The sequence below is a fragment of the Rhinatrema bivittatum genome, chromosome 10 (genome assembly GCF_901001135.1).
Source record: "Rhinatrema bivittatum chromosome 10, aRhiBiv1.1, whole genome shotgun sequence".
In the NCBI taxonomy this organism is placed as follows: Eukaryota; Metazoa; Chordata; class Amphibia; order Gymnophiona; family Rhinatrematidae; genus Rhinatrema; species Rhinatrema bivittatum.
The window spans coordinates 116,429,392-116,455,286 of NC_042624.1; the positions used below are offsets into that span (position 1 = coordinate 116,429,392).

The following is a 25,895-nucleotide window of genomic DNA, read 5'->3' on the forward strand; positions in this document are numbered from 1 at the left end:
AGGCGGTCATCTCTAGGAATATAACCAGGAATGTCCCCACATATCTTCAGACCAGTGGATGCTAAATGTAATTCAGTAAGGTTATTCCCTACAAGTTGCTGCTCCTATTTCTGGTACCTTTATGCATGTCACCTGTCAAGAGTGGTGGGTACAGGCTGCTATTTGCAATCAGTCATTCTGGAACAGCAGGAAGCACAGGGTCACAGTCTGTATTACTACCACTAATTGCTTCTATAGTGCTACTTAACTTACACGATGCTGTCCCTTCTCAGTAGAGCTTATGCTTTAATAGAGACAAACAAACATACAGGGCAAAAGACTTTGGGAATTTCATTGATTTGAAATGGTTAAGATCAATATGGCTGTAAATGGGATAATCGAGCATTAAGATTTAAAAGCAGCCTAAAAAAAGGTGGGGTTTTAGACTGAATTTGAATAAAGCAAGAAAAGGAGCATTATGTACCAACTCAGGATGTTTATTCCAAGCTTATGAGAGCAGCCAGGTGGAAAGAGTGGAGTCCTGAGTTAATGGCAGAGAAAGGCCTAGATAAGTGTGACTTTGCCAGATGAGTGGCGTTTACAAGAAGGGGCATAAGTAGCTCTTGTAAATGAGTAAGAGACGCAAGAACTACAGGAGAAGAAAAGCAGGGAGCTAATGTAGTGACTTGAGAAGTCCTGCAGTGGAATTTTGGATAGATTGTAGTGGAGTGAGATGGTTGACTGGAAGACCTGGAAGGAGCAAATTGTAGCAGACTAAAAGGGGGGTGATGAGAGAGGGAATAGGGTTCCAGTAGTGTGTTCAGAAAGGAAGGGATGTATTTTGGCTACATAGATCTGGTAAGGTTGCAATTTGTGCATGACATCAAATAATCACTAGTCTTGTACTCAAATATTTGATCACAAGCTGAGCAGTAACACAGAAACTAACTAGAAAACTCAGCAAAGACAAACTTGAATTCATGGAGCAGGGACATAAATGGAATGCAAGCATTTTGCTTCAAGAAGCTGACATTTGTTTAGGAAGATAAGAGGTTCTATAAATCTTGTCTCCCTTTTTTGTTCATTTTTGTTAATTTCAAATTTAATGGCTGTGTTCCATTGGTTCACCTGGAGCTGCCTACAGATTTTCTGGCACCTCCCTCCATCAGGAGGTCCTGCTCTCCTTTTACACTACTGCCGTTTTAATTTTTCTGTTATAGATCAGTATGGTATAAACAGAAGAGTTCTGACAGTATTGATCAATTTTTTGAATATGATGAGGATAGTTTTTAAATTGGCTGCAGGCCTTCAAGCTGGCAAAAGAAAGCAGTTGTGAAAGTGGACGGATTTAATAATTAATTTCCCATATGTGTACCTATATATACACCTTCTCTGGTCTAACCCCCCACTACATTTTCCCTACAAATAAAAATACACACACTGTGAACACCTGCCTACCTGTGAGAGACATTTTTGGAGATTACTCTGTATCTAAAATCAATACAACCATTGCAAAGTAAAAGGGTGCAAATAAAGGGTAAGTTTAATAAATTATAGAAAGTTAATTTTACACAACCATCAAAAGATATTCAAAGCTTGGCTATATGTTGGTGCTAAAAAAAATATGTAACTTCATTCCTGTCTTGTGCATGAGCATATAGCTGATGAATTGTGTTCATGCTTATAGGTCAGTGGTACGTGTGATTTGCTGCCATTGTGGCCATAATGCTGAGTAGCATGGAAAAAGAACACTACATGGGTAGCTGCACCTCAAAATAACCTTTTTACTTTTTTGTGCTTTACCTGTTGCTTCATTTATCTGATTTCATTTCAGAATGTTGAGCCATCTGACAAACAACCTCTCTTATTTGAACTAAGTGCAGAGCACCAAACTGCAGAAATGGATTTTTTCAATGAGGTTTCCAAGAACGCATCTATTAGAAAGTAAGTACATTAAGAAATATATTTAGAACAGAGATGGAAAACTGAAATATAGTATTACTATTGCTCTTGTTACTTTTATACAACATAGGAGAGATCCATTTCCACTTTAGAGCAATTATCAAACATATAAAAAGAAAAGGAAAACTGAGAGTTAGGCAGTTATATATTAAATCGCTGATTCAGCCTGGATCTAATGTCCACTGATGTGATTGTATAAAATTATATTTTTCTTAATTTTGTATTTGATGGCACTATTAGAGATTTGGATAATTGTAAAAAGTTACCTTAAATGATGGAAATATTATGCTCATTTGCTGGAACATGTAAAATGTTTTGAGTTATTGAAATTTGCAAAATTAAAAATTAAAAAAAAAAAAGTAAGTACAAACATTCACACATACTCCTTTGCACATAAAAGATATTCTGCTTTAAAATCACCAGGAGCAAACCATTTTCCAGGTGCTCTGTTTTGTCACAGGTTTGACATTAATGCTAGAACCAGTGGTTCTTATATAAGTTGCCTGATTCCACAAGAAATCTGTGGTTTTGGGAGGTAGAATTTTTGCTTTCTCAGTGGGGTAAGCAGGACAAATCAGTTACACAAGTAGGAAACATTTTCTGGTACTGATGGAAAACGTTTTCTGAACTCAGAAACCTATGTGCAAGCATTCCCCTGCAGCTGCCACCACTGTGCAACTCTCCTCATTCTCTTTCTTCTGCTTGTGCTCTCTTTAAGATGCCCATCAGTTGGTTTTTGGGTTTTTTTGCACTTTTGTTAAATTTTTTTCCCTTTTTTCTTCTCCAAGTTACAAAAAAAAAAAATGTTCCCTGAACGTACCCAGATCAGTCCAGACCGTGGGTTGAGCCTCCTGTCCAGCAGATGGAGATAGACCAAAACTGAAAGGATATCCTGTATCAGGACAGAGCCTACTCTGCAGCCCTTCAGTATTTCTGTCTCCAGCAGACCCCCGGGTCCTCCGCATGTTTCAGAAGGTGTAATTGGAACCCCTCATTCCCTTTGTCCTTCAGGAGCTGGGAATTGAGGGGCCCCCTGCAGATACACTGACTGCTTCGCTGCCCAAAGATATGAACCCGCTCCTGGCGGGACTTAGGGCTCCGGCAAGTGCTTTTCACTTCCATCCTATGCACAAATTTTTGCTCCTCCTGGAATGGGAAGCTCCCAAAGCGGGACTGTGTGTCGGGAGAGCCATGGACAAGCTCTACCCCCTCCCGGAGGATTGCTTGGACATGCTGCGGATTCCCACGGTGGATTCTTCTGTCTCTGCGGTCACCAAACACACTGCTATTCCAGTAGTGGGGGCCACAGCCCTAAAGGACGTACAAGATCGTAAGCTCAAAGCTCATTTAAAACGTATCTTCGAGGTTCTAGCTTTGGGGGTCCGGGTGATGATCTGCAGCAGTCTCATGCAGCGGGCAGGTCTTAGGTGGGTTCAATAACTGCTCGGCACCCAGGACCTCCCGTCTGCAAGGTGTCATCGCGTACGGGGCAGATGCGCTATACGATCTCCTCCGCGTCCAGGCGAAAGCGATGGTCTCGGCGGTATCCGCCAGAAGGCTCCTCTGGTTGCGCAATTGGTCAGTGGACCCGTCTTCTAAGGCGCGCTTGGGCACATTGCCTTTCAAGGGCAAGTTGCTTTTTGGAGAGGACCTTGAGTAGCTTATTAACTCTTTGGGAGGAAAACAAGGTTCATAAGCTACCTGAGGACCATCAGAAACAATCTAGGTTGTTTACGCCCTCCCGTCCTCGTTTCCGTGGTCAATGGAGATATAAGCCTCGTGGACATGGTGGCTCCTCTAGAGGTTATTCTTCCCAGTCTCAATCTTGGTCCCAGCCTTTTCGCGGGCACAGGCCCTTCCGCGAGGGGGCCTCTCAGCATGCCGCCTCCAAGCCCGCTTCACAATGAAATACAGTCGGCCCATTCCTCTGTCCCCTATCTGGGGGGTAGTCTCTCCCTATTCTTCGAGGAGTGGGTCAAAATCACGTCGGATCAGTAGGTTCTCGAGATTGTCCGAGACGGTTACGCCTTAGAATTTGCTCGAGACCTGCCGGACCTCTTCGTTGCCTCTCCTTGCAGCCATCTCAAGTGGGAGGTGGTGGACCAGACACTTTCCAGACTCCAGAGTCTGGATGCCATTGTCCCAGTTCCGCTGCAGGAACTCGATGCCGGCCAGTATTCTATTTACTTCGTGGTACCCAAAAAGGACTGTGCTTTTCGTCCGATCTTGGACCTCAAGAGGGTCAATCGGGCCCTCAGAATCCCATATTTTCGCATGGAGACCCTCAGCGGTCATCGCAACTGTTCATCCCGGCGAGTTCCTCGCCTCTCTCGATCTGACAGAGGCCTACATCCACATTCCGATTCACTGCAATTACCAGAAGTATCTTCGCTTCCACGTCCTCAACAGGGACTTTGTTTTCGGGCGTTGCCCTTTGGCCTTGCCACCGCACCATGCACCTTCATCAAGGTCATGGTGGTGGCAGCTGCCCTCCGCCGCGAAGGAGTCCTAGTCCACGACTGGCTCGTGAGGGCCAAGTCAGAGGGTCACTGCCGACAGGCGGTGGATCGGGTTCTAGCTCTCCTCTCCTCCCTGGAATGGATAGTCAGTCTTCCCAAAAGCAATCTCCAGCCTTCCCAAGTGTTAGAATTTTTGGGAGCCCGCTTCAATACTCAGATTGGCAAGGTGTCCCTGCCTCGCACTTGAGCCCTCAAACTAATCGATCAGGTGCGGAACCTTCTCTTGCTCCCTCTCCCAACAGCATGGGACTACCTCCAAGTTCTGGGCTCAATGGCCTCCACCATCGACCAAATCCCCTGGGCTTTTGCGCATATGCGTCCATTACAGAGAGCTTTGCTATCCCGTTGGCAGCCGGTGTCGGAGCAGTTTCACACTGTTCTCCCGCTTTCGGTCTCTACCATCGCCACCTTGCAGTGGTGGCTTTCGCTCCCTCATCTTCTCCGGGGAATGCCTCTTCAGACTCCACAGTGGCTGGTAGTGACCACTGATGTCAGTCTCTCTGGCTGGGGAGCAGTCTGCCAGTCCCAGACCACACAGGGGATTTGGTCGCCGGTTCAGGCTCGGTGGCACATCAATCGGCTGGAGGCCCGGGCGATGCGTCTGGCGCTTCAGGTGTTTTTACCCTTAATCCGCGGTGAGGGTACTATCCAATAACTCCACCACAGTAGCTTATATCAACCACCAGGGGGGCGTCGTCACTCTGCTTCCATATTTGTAAAACACACCTAATCTTCTGTTCACACTTTCACTGCTCATTACTGCCTAGAAAATGCTTTACAGCAAGACAGCAGTTTTGACCAGGCAGTTCTCAAAAGCTTGCCTAAGTTCTTCAATTCTACTTCAACCTCTTTCTTGGAGTCCCCACTTTTTTGGCTGATTAATGTCCTGCTTTGTCTACAGAGAAAACAAAATTGCTGACAGGTGTGTTCTGTAGGACAGTCAAGTCTCACAATCCCACCCTCCTCCCTTTTCAAGTTGAAGGTTAACTTGTTACCGAGATTGAGGAGACTCACTCTGTGGCAACTGTGCAAGAATACCTGCACCTGTTCAGAAAGCCACAGAGCATTTTTTTCTGTCTAGTGCCATTGGGTGATGACACCCACTTGGGCAACTGATATTTTGTCTGCTGCCTATGGAAAACACCTGTTACAGGTAAGCAGTTCTGCTTTCTGTGTTTTCCCTAACCAAAAGCATTATTGCCTAATAAAGATCCAGGCAGTGAGAAGTTGCATATATTAGCTAATCTTCTAATTGCTTCTCCTATTCTGATAATTTCAGCATGCTAATCATTCCCGATGAAACTTCTGACTGCCTGCAAATAGTTTATTTTAATTAAAAAAAAAAAACCTTAATAAAAGGATGTTTGTTTTTCACACCTTTAGTGTTCATCAAAGCTCCTCCCCCAATAAATTATCAATTAGTGATCATGATTCTGGGGTGGAAGATGAAGACTTCTCACCAAGACCAACTCCTAGGCCTCATCCATTGATTCAACAGGTAATGCAGCTTCTCTGAAAGATCTGAAAACCTTTTTTATCCTACAAACTAGCATTTGTCTTTGTTCATAATATATACCTAGGTATATTTCCCGGTATGTACCTGGGTTTTGTATCCCTGCCAGCAGATGGAGACACGGTTTTATTGAAACTGCTGTGCCACCTGCAGTCTCTCAGTATGGAACACTATTTTTCTGTCTCTGGCAGATAGTGCAAAACCTGCAGTCGGAGTTAAAAAAAAAAAAAAAAAAAAAAAAAAGATTTGGAGAAATTTCAAAAGAAACCTCCTAGGGAATTGAGGTCCTGGTGGGGCTATCCTCCCTGCAATGTACATATAGAATCCATGAGTTTGAGATGTTTTCAGCTGTGTATACTGATTGTAATGTCTTCTGAGTTTTTCTAAAATGAGATGACCTATTTTTTCACCATTATTTTTTTCATTTATTTAAGAAATAAGTCTACAATTGTGTAGGTTATTTGAAAACTGCATTTTGGTGTTGTGTGAATAAATGAATTTTTCGATTTAGTTACTGGTTTCTGCCAACTGGAATAAGGTTTAGATCACATTCCTTCATTAAACATCTTTTGTAATGTGCTTACATAATTTGTGGCTTTTAACATGTATATGTAATATAAATATATAATTGCACCATCTTTTTTTTTTGTGTGTGTTTTGTTTTGGGTTTTTTTTTTGTATATAAGGATTGGCATTAAATTAAACTTTAGAATTTTATTTCTTTTTTAATTTAGGTTTCTAGGATCCATCCTTCTGTTCCTGAGCTTTCCTTTATCTGTGATGGCAGCTTTGTAGAATCAAAAACCATGCCGGAACATGTGGAGAATGTAAATAGTAAAATGCCACTTACTTTAGTTCCTCAATCCACAAGAAAGACTAACACGTCAAGAAATCCATGCTACCGAAATCACTGCTATGATCATGAACCCCAAAACATGGCCAACACAGTTATAGCTTCTAATTTGAAAGGACTGTCAAATCAATTAAACCAGAAACCACCTGCTATGAAATCTTCTACAGAAAGAGAGTCTCCGGTACATTCGTCTAATCCCCTTTGGAAAGCTGGTCCCCAGATAAGAAGTTCGGGTTCATCCTCCTCTTCATCTTCAACGCCTCAGAGTGGTTCTTCGCCTGATACATCTGTACACCAAACCAGATCCTCATCTGAGAGGCTTGGTTCAAACCATGCTGCGGCCGTCCAAAGAAAAGGGCCACCTGTAATAAGGAGATCTTCCCTATCTCATTCTAGGCCTCCAGTGGTCGCGCCACAGTCTCACCTGCGCAATATTACCTTTCCACTCCAGAGTCCAAGATCAACAGAAATGCAGATGTCTGTTTCTCACGTGCCACCTTGCTATCCTCCCAATGTTTGTGGCTGTTTTCAAAACGGACACATCCAGTACTGTCCAGCAAATGCTTGGCAAGGAATAAGCAAAATGAGCCCAACTAATGTTCCAGAAATGCACGCTGAAGTTTCTCCTGAGAATGCCTTTCAGCAAAATTTGGCATGCCGAAATGTGTGCTGCAGCCCAATGTGTGCTACAAGTAGCCCAATAAACATAGGCTGTTGTTCTCCTCCAAATGGTAGTCTAATATTATCACCAAGAAGGAGACTGTCTTCCCAGGGAAGTCCTTGCAATTTGCAGTCGTATGCAACATACCCAGCATGTGCACATACACCTGCCTCCGTGGGTGAGCTGGATAATGGCATGATGGGATTATCTACTGATGCCTACAGACTCTTGAAAGAACAGGACAGGCAACTAAAAATGCTTCAAGCTCAGGTAAGTAGATTCTTTTCACATCTGAGTGTATTCTTCTTTAGGAAACTTGTAGACATTGTTGTAATAAATATATAAATATTCTTTTGACAGACCATGAATTGGTCATGCACTCAACATCAAACACTTTTTTATTCTATCCAAGGGCATAATAGGCCACTTCACTGTGCAGTCCATCACCCAGGTTTAACAATGTCTGCTTTAAACAGCAAGAGAGAATTATAGTTGATTAAGTCGAAGAAAGACCTGATGCCCGTTGCATTCAGTCTCATGATTGGAGTACCACGGGTTTGTGGGTTTTTTTGTGATGCCTTGTCCTGCTCAGGCAGCCTTTAGCAGGGGATTCACCCATTTGTGAGGACCACCATCCTGCTTGTCCTCAGAGAAAGCAGAGTTAGTTATCTGTACCAGATGTTCTCCAAGGACAGCAGGATGTTAGTTCTCACAAAACCCACCTCCTTGGGAGTTGGTTTCTCCATTTATTAGCTATATCATGGACTGAGGGACTCCGCCTAGGAGGAAGGGTAATAACTACAGCTGCACATGCTCAGTAGGGCATATTTGAAAACTCAAATTCTTTGAGATCAAAGTTCTGTGCTGGGCTCCATCAGGTGATGGTCACCCATGTGTGAGAACTAACATCCTGCTGTCCTCGGTGAACACCTGATACAGGTAAGCAACTCTTTCTGTCTCATGCAAGGAAATGAGATTGTTGATCCAAACAGACAAGCAAGGAGCAATCTGTGAAAGCAAATAAGAGGCACAGGATCCATGACCCCCTGCTCAGAATCTCAGCAGTTAAAAATAGGCTCTCAGTTGCACTCTTCAGGGAACAGACTCTTCCGGAGTCTTCAACAAATTAGCAGAACACACATACAGGGTCTTCCAATCTAACAGACAGTACGGCCTTTCTCTGCTAAAGTGGGAGGCAGAACCTTCTGTATGTACTTCCAAAATGATGGTTAGTGGCAAGCACAATTAAGAAAGTATTTTACAATTGGACTAGGCTTTTCTTATTGTCCAGTGTGACCCAGTCAGGATGTGTGTTCTCTTCTCTCATCCAGTTATCCAAACACTTTCCAAATTTTACCTCCAGAAGTCAAGCTCTTTCTATTACCACAGGAGAAAGATCTATACCTCCTCAAACTTCCCTTGCACACCCTGATAGCAGAGATGTTGAATTCTTGACAGTCGCCATTTTCATTGTCCAGAGAGGTCAGGGGCATCATCTGTTGAGCTAGGAAGCCGTACCCTAGACATGTACAGGTTTAGATGGCAGATGTTTTCCTCCTGGTGCCAGGTGGGCTCTCTGGTTCCTTTCACCTGCTTTATCAAGAATCTGCATCAGTACTTTTTCCTCTTCATTAGTTCTCAATACCTTATCAATAAGTGCACCTTGCTGCTGCTTCCAAGAGCTTTAAGAAACGTACTTATGTGGCTGTTTTGTTGGCATATTTTTGTATTCTGAAGTTTTGAATTCAAAGTGATACTTTGGGACTTCCCCCACATAATGGCTAATTCCTGCTTGACCAAGGAGAAAGCAAGTTTATCTGCAGAAAAAAGGATGAATTAGCCATTCGTAATACCTGCCCACCTCCCTGGAGAGTTGATTTTGCTTGAGCTCTGGAAGAGACTGAGGGACTCCTAACTCAGCATGCGGAAACTCCCTGTAAAGTCTTCAGTAAACTCTGATTGCTACCTTCATGGCAGCACCAATGAATGATATTGCCCGCATATAATGGCCTAATTTATCCTGCTGTCTGTGGAGAGAACACTGTTTACAGGTGAACAAACTTGATTTTTCTGAAATAGGCTCAGCTATATTACAATTTAAAATTGTTGAAGCATTTAATGCAAGGAATTCTCATCTTGTGGTTAATGTGTTTGGGGGTTTTTTTAAACTGTTACAGATTCAGCGTTTGTTGGAAGCACAAACTCTTCAGTCTGTTTCTCCTAAAATGACAACTAGTAACACTCAGTCACAGAGGCAAGTGGAGTTTGTTGCCATGCAAACCCAATCAACTCCAGGTTTACAGATGAGAAAAAGTATGAGCATTGCGGTAAGCACAGGTAAGTTTTGTTTAGTCATGATAATGTACAGCGCCTTGTAAGCAATGTTCCCTCTAAGATGTGTGGCTCAAGTGTCCCTCATGCTGCCTGACAGGCTCATTTCTGGCCACCTATGAGCGGGATTGCCATATCCTGTATGCTGACCTCATGATGCACAAGATTAGCATATAGGAAGTGCCAGCTCTGCAAGTTTTGAATACATTCGTGACAGAATGCCCTCTTCCACAACCCCCCTCCCCCCAACCAGACATGGCAGTGGAGTGAATGGTTGTCTCTCTCTCTTCTCTTTCTCCAGATTCTAAGTTGCCTCTCCTTGTTAAATGTAACTATTAACTCCTGTAAATGACCTCTTGTTAGTTGGTCGTTAACGAATGTTACCCCCCAGGTTCCATGTAAACCGATTTGATATGACCCATGTCATGAAGGTCGGTATATAAAAGAATTAAATAAAGTCAAATATTTGGTGTGGGTGGGCTGACTAGGTAGACTGTGATGGTCTTTTCCCGCTATCAAAGGCTCCTAAAAGATAGAGCTTGTTCATCTTTCTGAGCCATTGGCAGCCAAGGATATTTTTAGGAAGCCAGGAAGTGTAGCCTGGGAAACCAACTGGTTCGCCAATTTATCAGGTTCAGAGGACGGAAATGACCCTTTCAGGGGGACTAGAAAACTAAGGAATGGCACGTCAGGTTCTTCAGGAGCCAGTGGTTCCCTTTCCAGTGGGCAGCCTCGGTATTACTGAGAGTAGACTCTCACAAATTCAAACCGCTGTTTATGGTATCCCCATGTGTTTTGTCCATCAAAAGTGGAGGTACAACTTGCTAAGAAACATTCTTTCAAAACCTATGTGAATTCTGCTCTTACAAAATCGTAATTTTTAAGGTGAAATAGTTCATGGCTGTGTTGTGTATGTTCATTGAGCCTTTTATTCTTGTGTGAATAACCTGCTAATCCACATATAGCCCATAGCAGGGCATACTTTTTAATAGTAGCACCTTAGCAATGTAGCTATTAATAGGGATGATGTCATGATGATACCTCTTCCAGATATATAGTGGTTAGAAAAGTTTTTTTTTATTTTTTTAAGTTATGTACATCTCAATAACTTCAACTGGAAACATGTTAAACAGGGACATTACTAAATTCTTTAGATCGCTCAGGTTCAAATTCATGTAGTAGCAGTTTCCAGTTTCTCTTCCTTTGCTGTTGATTACAGAGGGAAACAAGCTTATGCATAACTCTTTAACACGGGACATGGCTTTTGGATCTGACAGTCATAGCTGAGCTAATTCCCTTAAAAGCCTGTATGCCCCAGTCTTTTTCTTTAAAAAACAAAAAAACTTTGGACCACTAAATATTTAGGATTCTTTGTTAATAACACTGCAAATTATCTTTACTTAAAGGTGCTAGCTTGTTTTGGAATTCTCCATGTACATCTCAAGAAGAGTCTCCTGTAAAACCAGATGATGCAGAGATTTTTAATGAGAATATCACAGTTTCTGTTAACGCGGAAGATACCAGTCATACAAGTATTGCATCCTCACTGAAAGCTGTCGACATTCACAGTTTTGCTGAAAGCAGCCAGGTTACAGAGGCAGAAGAAACTGGGTCACCTGATCAACTCAAGTAAGAACAGTTGTGAAAATTACATTAGTCTTCAAGTTTCTCCACTATCTAAGGAAGTAATGCTTTAGAAATAATATGCAGCCCTCTAAAATATCTTATACTGCTATACTATAAAACATATGATCTTCAGAAATAGTGCATTACCGTAAATATCTTTTCTGTCCATTAAGGTTAGTACTTAAGGATGAGAGCTGGCAACATTTGGAATGCTTTTGTACAATGGAAAAAATTCTGTCTTGAGTTATTACTACATGTCATCTGTATAGATCTGAGGTTCAGAACCTTTAGCCTTCTGAATTAAAGGAGGTACCATTTGTAATTGGCTAAGATTTGGGTTTTTTTAAATTATTAGGTCAGAATGTTGAATATAAACATCACATAATAAATGGGAGAGTGGGATCCTAACTCTGTTTTAAATAAGAATTGCCATGCTGGATCAGACCAAAGTCCATTGAGCCCAGCATCCAGTCTTTGACTATCCTTGTCACAAGTACCTGACAGATCCTATAAAGTAGTCTAATTCCTTTACTAACTCCCAGGGATAGTAATAGTTATCTTTTAGTTTTATCCTCCAGGAACTTGACCAAACCTCTCTTAAATCCTGCTATGCTAGTCGCCTTGATCATGTACTCTGGCAACAGACTCCACAGCTTGGCAGTGTGCTGAGTGAAAAAGTACTTTCGGCAGCAGATTCAAAACAGATTGTAGGTTAGTTTTATGGAGTGCCCTCTTGTTTTACCATTATTCGAAAGAGTTAAATAACTGTCCTATATTTAACCATTCACTTCCACTCATTTTATAAATTTCTATCATGTCCCCTCCCAGCCATCTTTTTCTAAACTCTAGACCTTGTTTGCATAACCTTTCATCATAGAGGGGAGGGAACATCTCTTCTATCATTTTGTCACCATACTCTACATCTTTTCTAATTCTACTATATCTTTGAGATGGGGCAAACAGAACTGCACACAATATTCAAGGTGCAATATAGGGTTCAGTTTGCTGGGCTGATCAATCTTAAGGTATTACATTGCAGAGCCTTATACTATTAGCTCAGTAATAAATTAGCCTTAGAAACCTAAAAAAAAACCTAAATATTTTATGAATTATACACTAAAAAGTGTTCTGTTTGTAAAAGTTTCTCAGAGGGTGAACAGGATTGGAAGTCCTTATAGCTTATATGATGGAGCCCAGGCTGGTGAAGTTATACTTCATAGCTTGTAAAAGCTTTTTCCACACTCCACTGAGCATCAGCATATCATCCTGCATTGGACGTGTGATGCTTCCTTCGGTTCTCGTCTTTCTACAGAGCCCAACTGCTGTGTGTTTTTTCCTCTAAGAAGAATTTTTAATTTTTAATATCACTTTTTTGCACAGCATTCTCAGTTCACCTTATCTTTGTCCTCTTAAAATCTTAAAGTAGGATTTTTCAATCATTCTTAGGCTTCTAAATGTTTTCCACTGCCTCCTTGTGCATTGGGATGTTTGTTTTTGTAAGATCATGTTGATTTAATCTGTTATTTTTTATCCAGTGTTCTCAAAGGAAAAGAGGGCCAACAGTTTTGATAAGTGCCCCTGGTCCAGTCACATCATTTGTCACGGATTCCCATGATAGATATGTACTTTGCCTAGGGGAGGGCCACGATGTCTCTGGGTACTCCACATGCAGGAAGATGCCCTCTAGAGAACGTTGTTCCCTTATAGAGCTGATGGAAAAGCAAGTCTGGTGCATAGACATCAAAGGGCTCAGGAGTTGCATCAGATGCTGGCGGGGCATGTCGAAAGAGCATCAGTCTCCCTTTACACTGAGCACCCATAGAGGCAGGGAGATAGGCAATTATCTAGTTTCCTCTCCTACCATCCAATCCGATGAAAGTAAAGTATTCTGCTTTGACAGCACCAGCATCAAGCAAAGGCTAGGAAGCATCTGTCTGCGTCTCCAGGAGCAAGGAGAATTTTGACTGTGGCTATAAACCCTCCGAAACGTTCTGCAGAGGACAGCTCTCTCTCACATGGTCTCTGAAATTGCTTCAGTCTCAAAGGATTCATATGCCAGCCACTGATTCACTCTCTCGTGACCCAGGAAGATATGATGCTCTTCCTACTTCCCATGCAATATTGGCATTTTTCAAGGAGGAGTTGGATAGGATTCAAGCCAGTACTGAACCATAAATCTGAATGCATTGACATTGATAGCTTTGCCAAATGAGGTTCAGTCCCTGCTGGAAACTCTCTCATTGCATCTGGGTGAAGGGCTCATTTTCCAATTCCTGAACGGTATTAGACCTCACACCACTACGCCACTGTCTGTTTAAAGCGCATAGGGGAGGAAGCTTCTCCAAAGTGCAGAAGTTGATTGGATCTAGACACAAGACAAAAGTCTTGTCTTCTAGACAGGTACGATCTCGGATCACACCACCAACCTATAATTTCTGGTTCAAAATATTCTTAGCAATACATCTATGGATTTGTATCAACAGATCTCCCTCTCTGATACCTTTCTTCTCTCATATATAAAAAATGGTCTTTCCGTTTAATTTACAGGAGGCGGAAGAATCCCAGGACAAAAATGTGATATCCTCCACCTCATGGATTTCCCCCCACCGAAGGAAGTCTTGGCAGTTCCATCCACAAAGTCCTTCAGGAGACTCAGATGGCGAATGTAGGATACAATTTCCCCCCCCCCCCCCCCCCCCCCCCCCAAAAAAAAAAAAAAAATCTGTCACCAGTTAACAAGAAGGTGGATGCAATGTACTGTCAAAAGCTCCTGGATTTGAGAAGCAAGGTCTGCCGCCTCAAGTCAGTTGTCACATCTGCTGTCAAAAAGGACAAGATGTCTAGAACCCACTCTTTGACTCTGCGGAAGGATTCTCATACTCTTGTTCTTGTGAGAAAAGTTTCAGGGTATTATGCTCAATCACTGCATATCATCCTATAAGCTTTTAATGGGTCAACATTTGCAAAACCTTCTGAAAAAGATGAGGCATTGAAGAGCATCTCCATTAGGAGAATCATGATGAACTAGTGTTACCAATGGACAAGACTATGGATTGTGGTAAACATGTGGTCAAATTGGCAAACAATGTTTTTGAAATAACATAGAGCCTCAAGGGTAGACACTGGTGCCCCTGTGGTTCTAGGCCTCAAACATTAGACCAGATGTGCAGGAAATCTCAAATGCTCTGCAGTGAAAAGAATCCTATCAGAGATGAGTTCAAAGAAGTGGTGGCTCAAATTAAGGGCCACTGTGCTATGCTTCAGACCCACTCTACTGCCATTCCAGATCCACCTTGCTCATCTGAGAGGGACTGGGGTTCAGAGGAGACATTATCTGCTATCCCCCTCATCCCCATCAGCAGCAGAAGCCACCTACTCATTCCAGACAGCAGAGAAACCCAAAAACACAGCCAGCATATCTGTCAAAACCTGGGTCAGGGTTTTCACGTCATCCAGGAAAATATAACCAGAATTCCAGTATCCATGCTGGAGAACTTTCCTGTCGGAAAGACTGACGTTTTACATAAACCATTGCCCAGAATAACCTCAGATACTTGGGCTCTCAACATAATCAGAAATGGATACAGACGATATCTAATGGAAACCCTGCTAAATTGCCCCCAGTTGTTGATTTGCTTCCCAACATCAAGAACTTTTATTCATGAACTTGATAAACTGCCTACATGCAAAAGAAATTCTTGCTTAAAGGCCATTGAAATCAAATCCATTCCACCAGGAAAAAAGGGCAGGAATTATATTGAGTACATCCTGTTTCCAAAAAAAAAGGGGGGGGGGGATTTCCATCCCATTCTAGACTTGAGGGCTTTGAACCAATTTCTGGTAAAGGAAAAGTTCAAGATGGTTTCTTTGGGCACCTTAATTCCCTTCCTGGAAAAAAAGAACGGTCTATGCGCTCTGAATTTGAAGGATGCTTACATCCACCTAGAGACTTTCAGGTCACAGGAAGAATCTCTGATTTGTAGTAGGGAAGCACCGCCTCAAATATAGGCCAGCATCTGCACCATATGTATTCCTGAAACGTCTTGCAGAGGTTGCAGTGCATCTACATAAATTGGAGTTACATGTAATTGGCTGGTCAAGTGCACATCAGGGAAGTGTCATGGAATCGATTAAGTAAATAATCACCAGATGTTGGGAGTTGCTAGGGTTAAGACGTTAATTAGCCTGAAGCCAATGTGAACCCATCTCTCAATTAGAATTTATAGAAAACTGTTAAATAAGACTTGGGCAAAAGCCCTTCTTCCATAAGAATCCTTCATGCTGATATCCAAAATGGAGGAAACAAACAGCAGGTATCAGCATGGGATATGTTGAGGTTGTTATGTTTTAATGGCATAAATAGTATAGTCACTCCCTTGGCACATCTCAATGAGAGAAGTCCAGTGGACGCTACAATACAGTAGTTACAGGCCACTCAGGGATCTTCAGGATCTAAATCACCCAACACCGCAGAGTCAGTCAAATGTAGTTAGAGTCTTCTTCCAATCTCCTCCAACTCAAACTGAACTAACCACGAATGTGTTCAGTTTGGGCTGGGGAACTCAGGTAGGAGGGGCTCAGGAAAAATTGCATTACCCAGAGCTAAGGGTGGTACTGTATGCTGTAAAGGCTTTCAGAGATCAGTTGGCTAATAAAATTGTCCTCATTCAATCATAAGAACATAAGAAAATGCCATACTGGGTTAGACCAAGGGTCCATCAAGCCCAGCATCCTGTTTCCAACAGTGGCCAATCCAGGCCATAAGAACCTGGCACGTACCCAAAAACTAAGTCTATTCCATGTTACCATTGCTAATGGCAGTGGCTATTCTCTAAATCATATAGCAGTTTCTATGTGAACAGCTCATACATCCTGGTCAGGAAACTTTTATCCCTGGACAGTTTCTCATGGAATGGTCCTAAAAGCCACATATGTGGCAGACAAAGAGAATGCTCTGGCAGATGATTAAGTTGGTTCTTGGAACAACATGAATGGTCCCTGTGCCAGGGGAGTAGCTAACCAGGTATTCCATAAATGGGGAAACACCTGAGGTAGATCCGTTTGCATCTTTTCAGAACCTTTCTGTCCAGGACTTCTACTCCAGAAGTGCTCAGACAAGCTAGCCTCTGATACCTTACCCTATTGGAGAGGGGTCTGTATGCTTATACTCCAGGTCCTCTAGTGGCGCAAACTGTTCTGCTCTTGCTGAAGTCCATCAGGGAATCAGTTTAGTTGGGGAGTTCCCAACACTTACCATTCAGAACCAGGGAACATTGTGTCATTCTAACATCAGGTTCCTAGCTCTCTCAGCTTGGATGCGAGAGGATAGAATTTAATTCTCTTAACGTCTCAAAGGATGTCATTGTTCTTCTGGTTTCTAGGAAGGATTCCACAAGGAAAACTATATGGTTTTAAATGGAGAAAGTTTGTCTTCTATTGTGAGGGAAAGATCCTAGACACTTTCTCATGTTCCATACAAACAACCTGAATATTTTCTACATCTTTCTCAAAACGAGCTCCATTAGGATTCATCTTAGTGAGTTGATCCTCATCACCACTATGTAGAAGGTAAACTCATCTGTGTACATCCTTTAGTAGTCTGATCCACGCAGGGCTTGCTTCAGTTTAAGTCTGTCATCAACCTCCACTGTGATATTTGCCCAGTTGATGAAAGCTCCCTTTAAACCTTTAGACTTCTGTGAGCTGAAGTACCTGTCCTGGAAGTCCATTTTTGGTAGCAGTCACTTCAGCACACAGTGTCAATTAGTTCCAGGCACTAGTGACATTTCTGCCTTATACTAAGTTTTTTTAATAATGCTTTTTTTGTGCACACATCCTACCTAAGGTGGTGGATTTCTACCACAACAATTAGCTGTCCTTCCAATGTTTTTCCCTAGGCCACATGTCCACAAAAGCAAGCAATCCTTGCACACTTTGGATTGCAAAAGAGCCATAGCTGCCTGTCTGGAACAGACTGAAACCTTTAGAAAGTACACCCAACTTCTGTTTCTTTTGACCACACCAAACCTGGAATTGCATTGACAAATGCATCCTTTCTTGCATTAGCAGATTGCATCTTTCTGTTATGACCAGGAAGATCTGACTCTGGATGGGCATGTTAAAGCCATGATGGTAGCTCACCTGAGATCAGCCTCCTTTAAAGGGATTCACAAAATTGCAACACTGTGTTCAGTCCACATACTCTCATCTCCTCATTGTGTGGATTAAGACTCTGAATCAGTGGGTTTGCTTAGTCTCTCTTCTGCAGATTCTGAGGTTTAGAATCCAATTCCATCTCTCTAGAATCTATTTTTTGTTTCCAGACTGTCTTAAAAAAAAAAAATAGCAAAGATGACTTGTTGCCAACAAAAATAGTTTTGTCTGGTACTGTGTATTTTGTGTTTCTGGTTGTATTTCCCCTTTTTCATTAAAGGCAGCCTATAGTTGAGATTCCTCAGCTGTGAGAACTTCACATCCTGCTTGTACTCAGAGAAAGTAACAGTTGCTTACCTGCAACAGGTGTTCTCAGAGGACGCCTCCCCCTGGAGTTGGTTTCTAAATGTTAAATACTGTACATTAAGACCCGAAGTGAGTGCTGTACAGCATCTGCTCAGTGGAGTGTGACAGAATGCTTCTTGAAGCTATAAAGTGTAACTTCACCGACCCAGGCTCCATCAGATTCATGCTGTTGATCTTGCAAACCACATGTTACAGTTAAGCAGCTTTCAATGTATACATTTGTTTGGTATGTATAACATTCTCATGATCTTAAATCGGATGGTTGTGATGATTCTTGGTTGGGGAGTGAGGGCTGGGTAAATGTTAGCTACTTTGTAGTTTTAAAATTAGAGGTTAACAGTTGTTACTTGGTATATCCAAGGTGCCTGGACTTCAGAATTGCTAAGGGTGGCGGAAAGGAGACCTTAGTTTTGATGCATCTGGTGGCCTGAGCAGAATTTTGGCTAAGGTTTCAGCTTTTTCCATTAATAACTAAAATGGCTTCAATTAGTTTACAAGAAGACTGAAGAGAGTTAACCACAAGTGTGACTCAAACACTAGACCTAAAAGTCTGCATTTTCTTTATCTACCAAGCAATCCTTCAAAAACCGTTTAAGGCTTATCTGCTAGAACAGTTCAGTTCTGCAGTTTAAACTGCTAAACAATAATTGCTTATATTTACAGTAGGCTCTTTATTCCAGGTTTTAGGAGTGCTTAACTTTAAATGTTTAAAGGGTTTACTTTTAGACACAGAATTAAGAGGAGGAGTAAATCTGACCCTAATTGAGCAAATTCGTATAAAATGTACACTAAGACTTGATTAAATCTAGAGAATCTGCTATACTAGATCAAACTGTATACTTCTTGTATTATAAAAAGTCTAAATCCTGTGAAGGATTTCAAAGGCACATGGGATAAACACTGGGGATCCCTAAAGGCTAGAGGATGGGAATAAATTTAAAAAAAAAAAAAGCTTGGGGTAACCTGCTACCTTGGGAAACTTGCTGGGCAGACTAGATGGACCATTTTGGTCTTTTTCTGCTGTCATTACTGTTACTATATGTTAAATATAAAATACACATTGCCAACAGATGAGATCTTTACCCTCTATGACAATATGAAATGTCCATGCCACTGCAGGGAAACAGTATGATAAAAGGCAGCTTCAGAATTCAGTCGCATGGCTTATCTTCCTCCAGTGCAGGGAAAGAGTATGATAAAAGGCAGCTTCAGAATTCAGTCGCATGGCTTATCTTCCTCCAGTGCAGGGAAACAGTATGATAAAAGGCAGCTTCAGAATTCAGTCGCATGGCTTATCTTCCTCCAGTGCAGGGAAAGAGTATGATAAAAGGCAGCTTCAGAATTCAGTCGCATGGCTTATCTTCCTCCAGTGCAGGGAAACAGTATGATAAAAGGCAGCTTCAGAATTCAGTCGCATGGCTCATCTTCCTCCAGTGCCACTAAAACCATATAACAGGCTAAGTTTGTCACCATTGCTTAGCAAGTTTGTGCAAAAGTTTGAAAAATGCTCAGTAGCTAGAAAGAACCACCACAACCATATCCTTTAGGAAATTCAGATTTTTGTCAGAGGCTACATGTTTATGGAAGTTTGTTCTAAATATGTGAAGATCCAACTTTATTTCCTAGATATATTGGATAGATCCTAGTCATTTGCTTTATTTTATTTTTTTAAGTTCTCTAAAGCCAGTGATGTAACTGGTCAAATGAAATATGGATGTCTTAATGTCTTTAAATTTCTATGAAGATAAATCATTCACAAATTTAAATAGACCGCATGAAAGGAAAGCTATATAAAACATTTTTAGATTTCCTTTCTGACCAACACAGGAATAGCCCTGTTACTCCATGGAGCCCTGGCACAAATGTACAGGATGGACCAACAGAGGGAGCTATCAACTGCTCAGTGACAACAGATGAAGGAAAATCCGAGAACTCAGTCCAGTCTTCTGCAAGAAGTACATCAGATGATCACAAATTTTACCAGGATTTACTTGTAAGAGCAGTTTTTAATATAATTTCTTTTTGCATCAACTCCACAAAAAGAACTGGGAATGTATTTACTATGGAGAGGTCTCCCTTATCTGATCATTCACATGCCTAATTGTAAAAATAATCCTTTAAAAGTTATTTTATTGGTGTAACACTTTCCTGGTTTTGATACAGCTTACTATAAAGACTTGGGTTATTTGGTCTTATTTTGTTATCATACTGACTGTAGGAATTCAAAGGCTTTTTAATTTTACCAAAGATACTAGGAGTTAACCTAGTGCTTAATGTAATGGGCTAGGACCAAGAAAACAAGATTGTTTGTTTGTTTAGTTTGCTGAAAAGTGATATATCAAGAACAATAACTGACGGTTTATATATTAATGGCCAAATTTTAAATCCCCCACATGCGTTAAAAATGGGGGTTATGTGCCTGGTGCACGCCAAGCGCATCTTCAGAGGGGCCCGGCCAGGCATGTAACCCGTTACACGCAGAACTGCTGGGCCTCTTAGAAGGGGCGGGCCGGGGGGGGGTCCTGGGGGGGGGGGGGCCAGGCATTGATTGCTGTCCTGGAGCCTTGAGCACTGGCTGGCTGCTGGCATGTGTAACTTGCTTCAGGTTGGGCCCTGAAGTAAGTTCGAAGAAAAAAGATTTTAAAAGGAAAAAGATAGGAATTAGGGGTTGGAGAGGGGACGGGAAAGGGAGGTTAGAGTAAAGGGTTAGGGAAGTTCCCTTCCAGTCTGCTCATTAATTGGAGTGGACTGGGAGGGAACTGGGGAAGGCCGTGATGCATCGCCACGCAAAAGTTGCACAAATCTACCCCCCTTGTGCACGCGGATTACAAAATCCAGTGCGCATGCGCGCGCGGCCCAACGATTTTATAACACGCATGTGCTGCCGCGCGTATGTCACAAAATTGGTGCATGCCAGGAAACTCACATGGACGCATGTGCACATACTAAAATCTACTCCTAAATGCTCATATGCATGTATATGTAAATATTACATATTAAATGCATTTGTGCATTGTGTTCTGGTCACAAGAGCATTGGAAATGTTGTGTTAGTGTCCATTATGCATATACACACATGCGCGCACACACACACACACACACACACACACACACACACACACACACACACATATATATATATATGTATATATATATTCATTGTGGATATCCTGAAAATCCAACTGGCTGGGGGGGGTCCCCAGGACAGGGTTAGGAACCACTGCTTTAAACTCTTTATAAAACTTATGTACTTTGAAATGTATTGGTATTTTGAGTAGAACCCCAATGTGTCTCCTAAAGGGTTCAGGAAAAAAATAGGCTACGGGATTCAAGTCAAACATATTAAAATGCTTCACTAAGGGACTGTAGTGCTGAAAGTATAATTCATCCTTTCAAGTGTAAAAACCCACTTTAATGTAGTCATTCCCCTGTCCTTGGGCCCTAAAAGGGTTTGTTCAAGCTGTGCTCAGGAAGTAGAATTTTGTAGAATTGCTGGTAACTTGTGCAGCAAATACGCTCCAGTTACACCAGTTTTCAAAGGAAACACACATGTGTACATTTGCTTTTGAGAATGATCCCACAAAACTAACTATACGTTGCAGTGTGTGGGAGTTTCCCATGTAGACTTTTTTTCAAATTCAGAAGTGAAATAAGTGAAAACTCTGCCCCAACCATGCCCTGGAAACGCCTCTATACAATACAAACTAAGTGCCTAAGTTTTCCTGCACAACAGGCAAGCAATTTGATAAAATCTCATTTCTGCACGTAAAATTGTGTTACTTGTGGAAATGTGTTTAACATTTACCTACAAAGTTGCAAAGCTTTTAGAACTATCAGAGGAGAAACATTGACTGGGCATGTATGCATGCCCAGTCATCTTAGTTTTAGCTCTCCAGTTTATAGATCTGCATATTAGCAGTATGCATCCTTAGGGAAGCATTTCCACACAATCAAATTAGCTGATTAGTTTGAAGCGATGTATTCTCTTGTAAATATGTGTGATTTTATTTGTGTGTGTATTAGGGCCAAGTAAACCAGCTTTTAAAGTCCTCAGACACAAAGACTGAGGAATCAGCAAAGAGAGACATTTCAGCAGATAAGTGTGTCACAGCGCAAAGTAAATCCAAGAAGAGTCCAGTAACTGATCAATATCTGAATGACAAAGACAACGTGCTTAGTGCTACCCTTAAACAGCTAAGAAATCTTGGTGTGAAGATAGATTTGGATTCATCTGACACAATGAAGAAAAATGCAAATAAAGTTGAGAATGTCAGGTAATGTACAGTATTTAAGACAGCACTAAAGCCTGATTGTGTGTCCGAGGTCCCACACATTTGACTGTTCTTAGGATATGAGTTTGTCACAGTAACAGTGCATGAACCTGTTTAATGCAGCAACATGTAGTTTGTACACTAAAAGCTTCTCCTAACCCTCAGCTTGCTGATATTGGGCATAGTTGACCACCTTTTTTTCCATCCATAAGCAGGCTGAATTAACTATGATGTGGGTGATGTCATCCAGCAGCACAGAACAGATTCATCTCTCCTAGCTAGCAGAGCTTTTACTCTGCTGAGCATGTGCGGGAGTTCCCATGCAAGGCATTGCCTCGTGAACCTCCTCAATCATTTTTTGTCCGAGCACAAGCAAGGATGTATACACTCTCTCCATATATATTTTTCCTAGCATGTAGCCAGATGGACTCAGGACCAATGGGTTATGTGCTCTCCTGCCAGCAGGTAGAGACAGTCAGGTTTCAAAGCTGACATCACCCTGCAGTGACCTCAGCCGTTCAGTATCTCTGTCTTAGTAGATGTGGTCGCACTATCCCCACACCAGCAGCGGTGTTTAGCGGGATTGCAGCACTAGTTTGAAGAAGAAATTTAAGCTTACCTCTAAATTGGGAGAGAGATCGAGCCCCGCTCTCCTGCGGTGACACCTAAGGGTCCCTCCCCCAGTTGAGAATTTCTGAGGTGATTTCCGAGATCCCTCAGTGTGTGCCTTGGTCCGGTAGCATTGCTCTTCAAAATGTCTGGCCAAAAGAAATCTGCCATCAGTGGTGTTTTAAAAAGTTGCATATGTGACAAAGTAATGTCCGTCCATGGATGGCCACAAGCTGTGCCATTGATGTCTGTCTGCGGCCAGACCTTGATCAAGCAGACTGTGGTCCTGGTGTTCCAGGGCTAGTAAAATCAAGGAGTTGAATAAATCTCTTTGGAATCACAGCAAATCCTCTTTCTGCAGAGCAGTAGTAGGCAGTTGAAGAGTAGCTCCTCCAAAACACCTCCCATCAGCGCAGGCCAAAGCCGTGGGGTCAAGCAGGCAGCATCACTTTATTCATCTGAACCTACCTAGAAGAAGCATAATCTTTTGAAGAGGGGTGAATCTACGTTGACACATTGTGCACCAGTACTTTTGCATGGTGAATCAATGTGCTTGGGGCCTGCACTCTACCGATGCAGTGCACAATCCATCGATGCATACCTCAAGAACACGTGGCATTTGGGCTTCTTCCAGAAAAACCATCCCAATGTATGTATCCAGGAAACAACCAAGTTCCACACCAGCTTTGTCGATGCAGTTCAAGGGAGGCCCCTTGAAGCATTTGACAACTACCATTCAACCCCCATCAAAGCACCAGCCTCCTCTACTACTGCAATCACATCTGTGCAGATAATGCAGCAAGATGACTCTTCTAGGCTCTGAGCATTATGCTGGTCACCCTAGATGAGGTGCTGAAGGTGTCTTGTTACCCCTAGCCCTGCCAATTACAAGAGCCCTTACTCCTTCACAATTGCTAGCAGAGGGTTTCCATCTGGAGGCACCAAATCTGGTATGCTCCATAGTGCCACTCACTTCCCACAGCCTATTGAATGTTCCACCTCCTACACCAGGTAGGAGGATGACAGTCACTCGACCAGATTGCAGATATGGTGTATACTTTCTTACTTTTGACCAGGAAGAGAGAAGGAAATATCCATTATGGTGATCTAAGATTAGAGTCCCAGTTTCACCTAGAGATCTGAATACATTAGAAAGCTTTCTACAAAGTTCATCATCCCACTCAACTGCAGCAGAGTCAAGTCATTCAGAGGTGGCAGACCAGGGTGTTTTCCTTCTGGGGTAATCGGGAGAAATTAGTCATTAGGATTCTGGATTAGTGAACCCTCACCATTAGGTTCAGAAGAAGTTCCAGAGGTATTCCTTCTGACTCGTTTCTGGAAACTCCTAATCATACTTTACCTCCAGAAGACCTTACTTACTCAAAATTTGTAGGAAAAATGAGACACTGGGCATCAATGTACACAAGGATAAAGACCCACTATTAGACGTCTTTGGCCTCCTCCCAAATACTGGACATGCCATCCAAGCCAGCAGCTCTTCCAATCCATGACATTCTGAACCTGTTACAGATGTGAATGTGGGAAACTAGACAAGTATAGAGTTCAGAAGTCAACAGGTTTTGGAGCACACCTTCCTCGCAAGTCCAGCTACCTCCTCATTCAGTGCTATACACTCTAACTCTCCAATCTTATTTTTTAGACTTCTAGCAGGAAATTTGTAGGGCAGCAGTATGATTCTCACTTCATACTTTCACCTGACGTTATAGTTTGGATGTGTGGGCGCAGGAGGCTGCATCCTTTGGAGAGTGTGCTGCAAGCTGGTCTTTCGGGTTCCCGCCCAGTTTAGGGGTGCTTGGATACATCCCACTTGTCTGGACTGATCTGGGTATGTACAGAAAAGGGAAATTTTGGTCATTACCTGCTAACTTCGATCAGTCCAGGATCCTGCCCCACCACTGCCAAAAGACTTTTTCCTGCTGATCATTGTACAAGTTTTCTAAGAGTTTTATTCAATTGTACATAAGTTTTGGTGGTCTGGAGGTAAGAGGCTCCAGCGCAGGGGGTTTCAGCCTTGGTTTTTTTTCTAGTTTGCCCTGGTAGAGGTTTTGAGGTTTATCTTGGCTTGGGTACAGGCACTGCTACTTAACAGAGAGCGCCACCTGAGAGACTGCAGGTGGCGCTCTCTGTTAAGTAGCAGTGCCACAAAGTTTTTTGTTCTCTGCCTCCATCTGCTGGTAGGGATGCATAAACCCACTTCTCTGGACTGATCTGTGGTATTACAGGAATGAAAATTAGCAGGTAAGAACCAATTTTCCTATCTGTTGGCTCAGCAGCAAGTACTGCTATATGGAGACCCATAAATTCTCATCCTTCCTTCCTAGCAGGGCTGGGAGCATGGAATACTCATGATCCTTGCAGGGAGGCAGAGCCACTTAGCTAGTGACATCTGCTGGCTAGATGGAGTTCTTAAGGGGAACTGTGTTCTAATTTGCTTGACATTTGCTGAAAGAGAAATGGGATGAGGGGCGAAAAGGTTGGAGATGTCTCATGAGAGCCTTGTATAACTGTTCGGTTTACATCAATGACATTGCTCACCACTGCAGTGTTCAGAATTGCTAATTTTTTAATATTTTTGGTATTTCAGTGTCTTGGCTTGTATAAATCCTGAAGCAGTGATCCCCAGACTGAGCTACATGTCCTTTGCAAACATTGGTATGAGCGGTTTTAACCCCAGTGGAGCTGATCTGAGCATGGAAGCAAACGCCATTGCTCTAAAATATCTCTCTGAGTCTCAGCTGTCCCAGCTTTCCACAGAGTCGCTCCAGCCAGAACCAGGCCTCTGGATTCTTCATCCTTTCAGGGTCTCTTGCTTTGAATGCTGACAAGAGTTTAGTGGGCCTTAGCTTAATTTCACCAAACAATATGTCCTTTGCAACCAAAACGTATATGAAGAGATATGGGCTGATTCAAAGCAATGTCAGCAGTGAGGATGAAGACGAATCACTTAAGGAAGACAGCAGCATTCTGGGACTAGAGCATGAAAGTGGTGTGCATCAGACTTTAACACTGTAATCCTAGGTCTCGGTTGCGGA

The 25,895-nt window shown here is 42.4% G+C and overlaps 1 protein-coding gene across 1 annotated transcript in view; it reads left to right on the plus strand.

Annotated features, from left to right (window-relative positions):
• The window catches only part of STIL (STIL centriolar assembly protein), a 64,609-nt gene extending 38,719 nt beyond the window's left edge, over positions 1 to 25,890 (plus strand). The window contains 9 exon segments of the mRNA XM_029618629.1: positions 1,814 to 1,923; positions 5,844 to 5,958; positions 6,708 to 7,757; positions 9,665 to 9,824; positions 11,225 to 11,447; positions 19,791 to 19,956; positions 21,986 to 22,236; positions 25,448 to 25,616; positions 25,618 to 25,890. Of these exon segments, the coding sequence (XP_029474489.1) occupies positions 1,814 to 1,923; positions 5,844 to 5,958; positions 6,708 to 7,757; positions 9,665 to 9,824; positions 11,225 to 11,447; positions 19,791 to 19,956; positions 21,986 to 22,236; positions 25,448 to 25,616; positions 25,618 to 25,875 (2,502 nt within the window). The 3' untranslated portion in view covers positions 25,876 to 25,890.
• Positions 25,891 to 25,895: the final 5 nt, after the last annotated feature.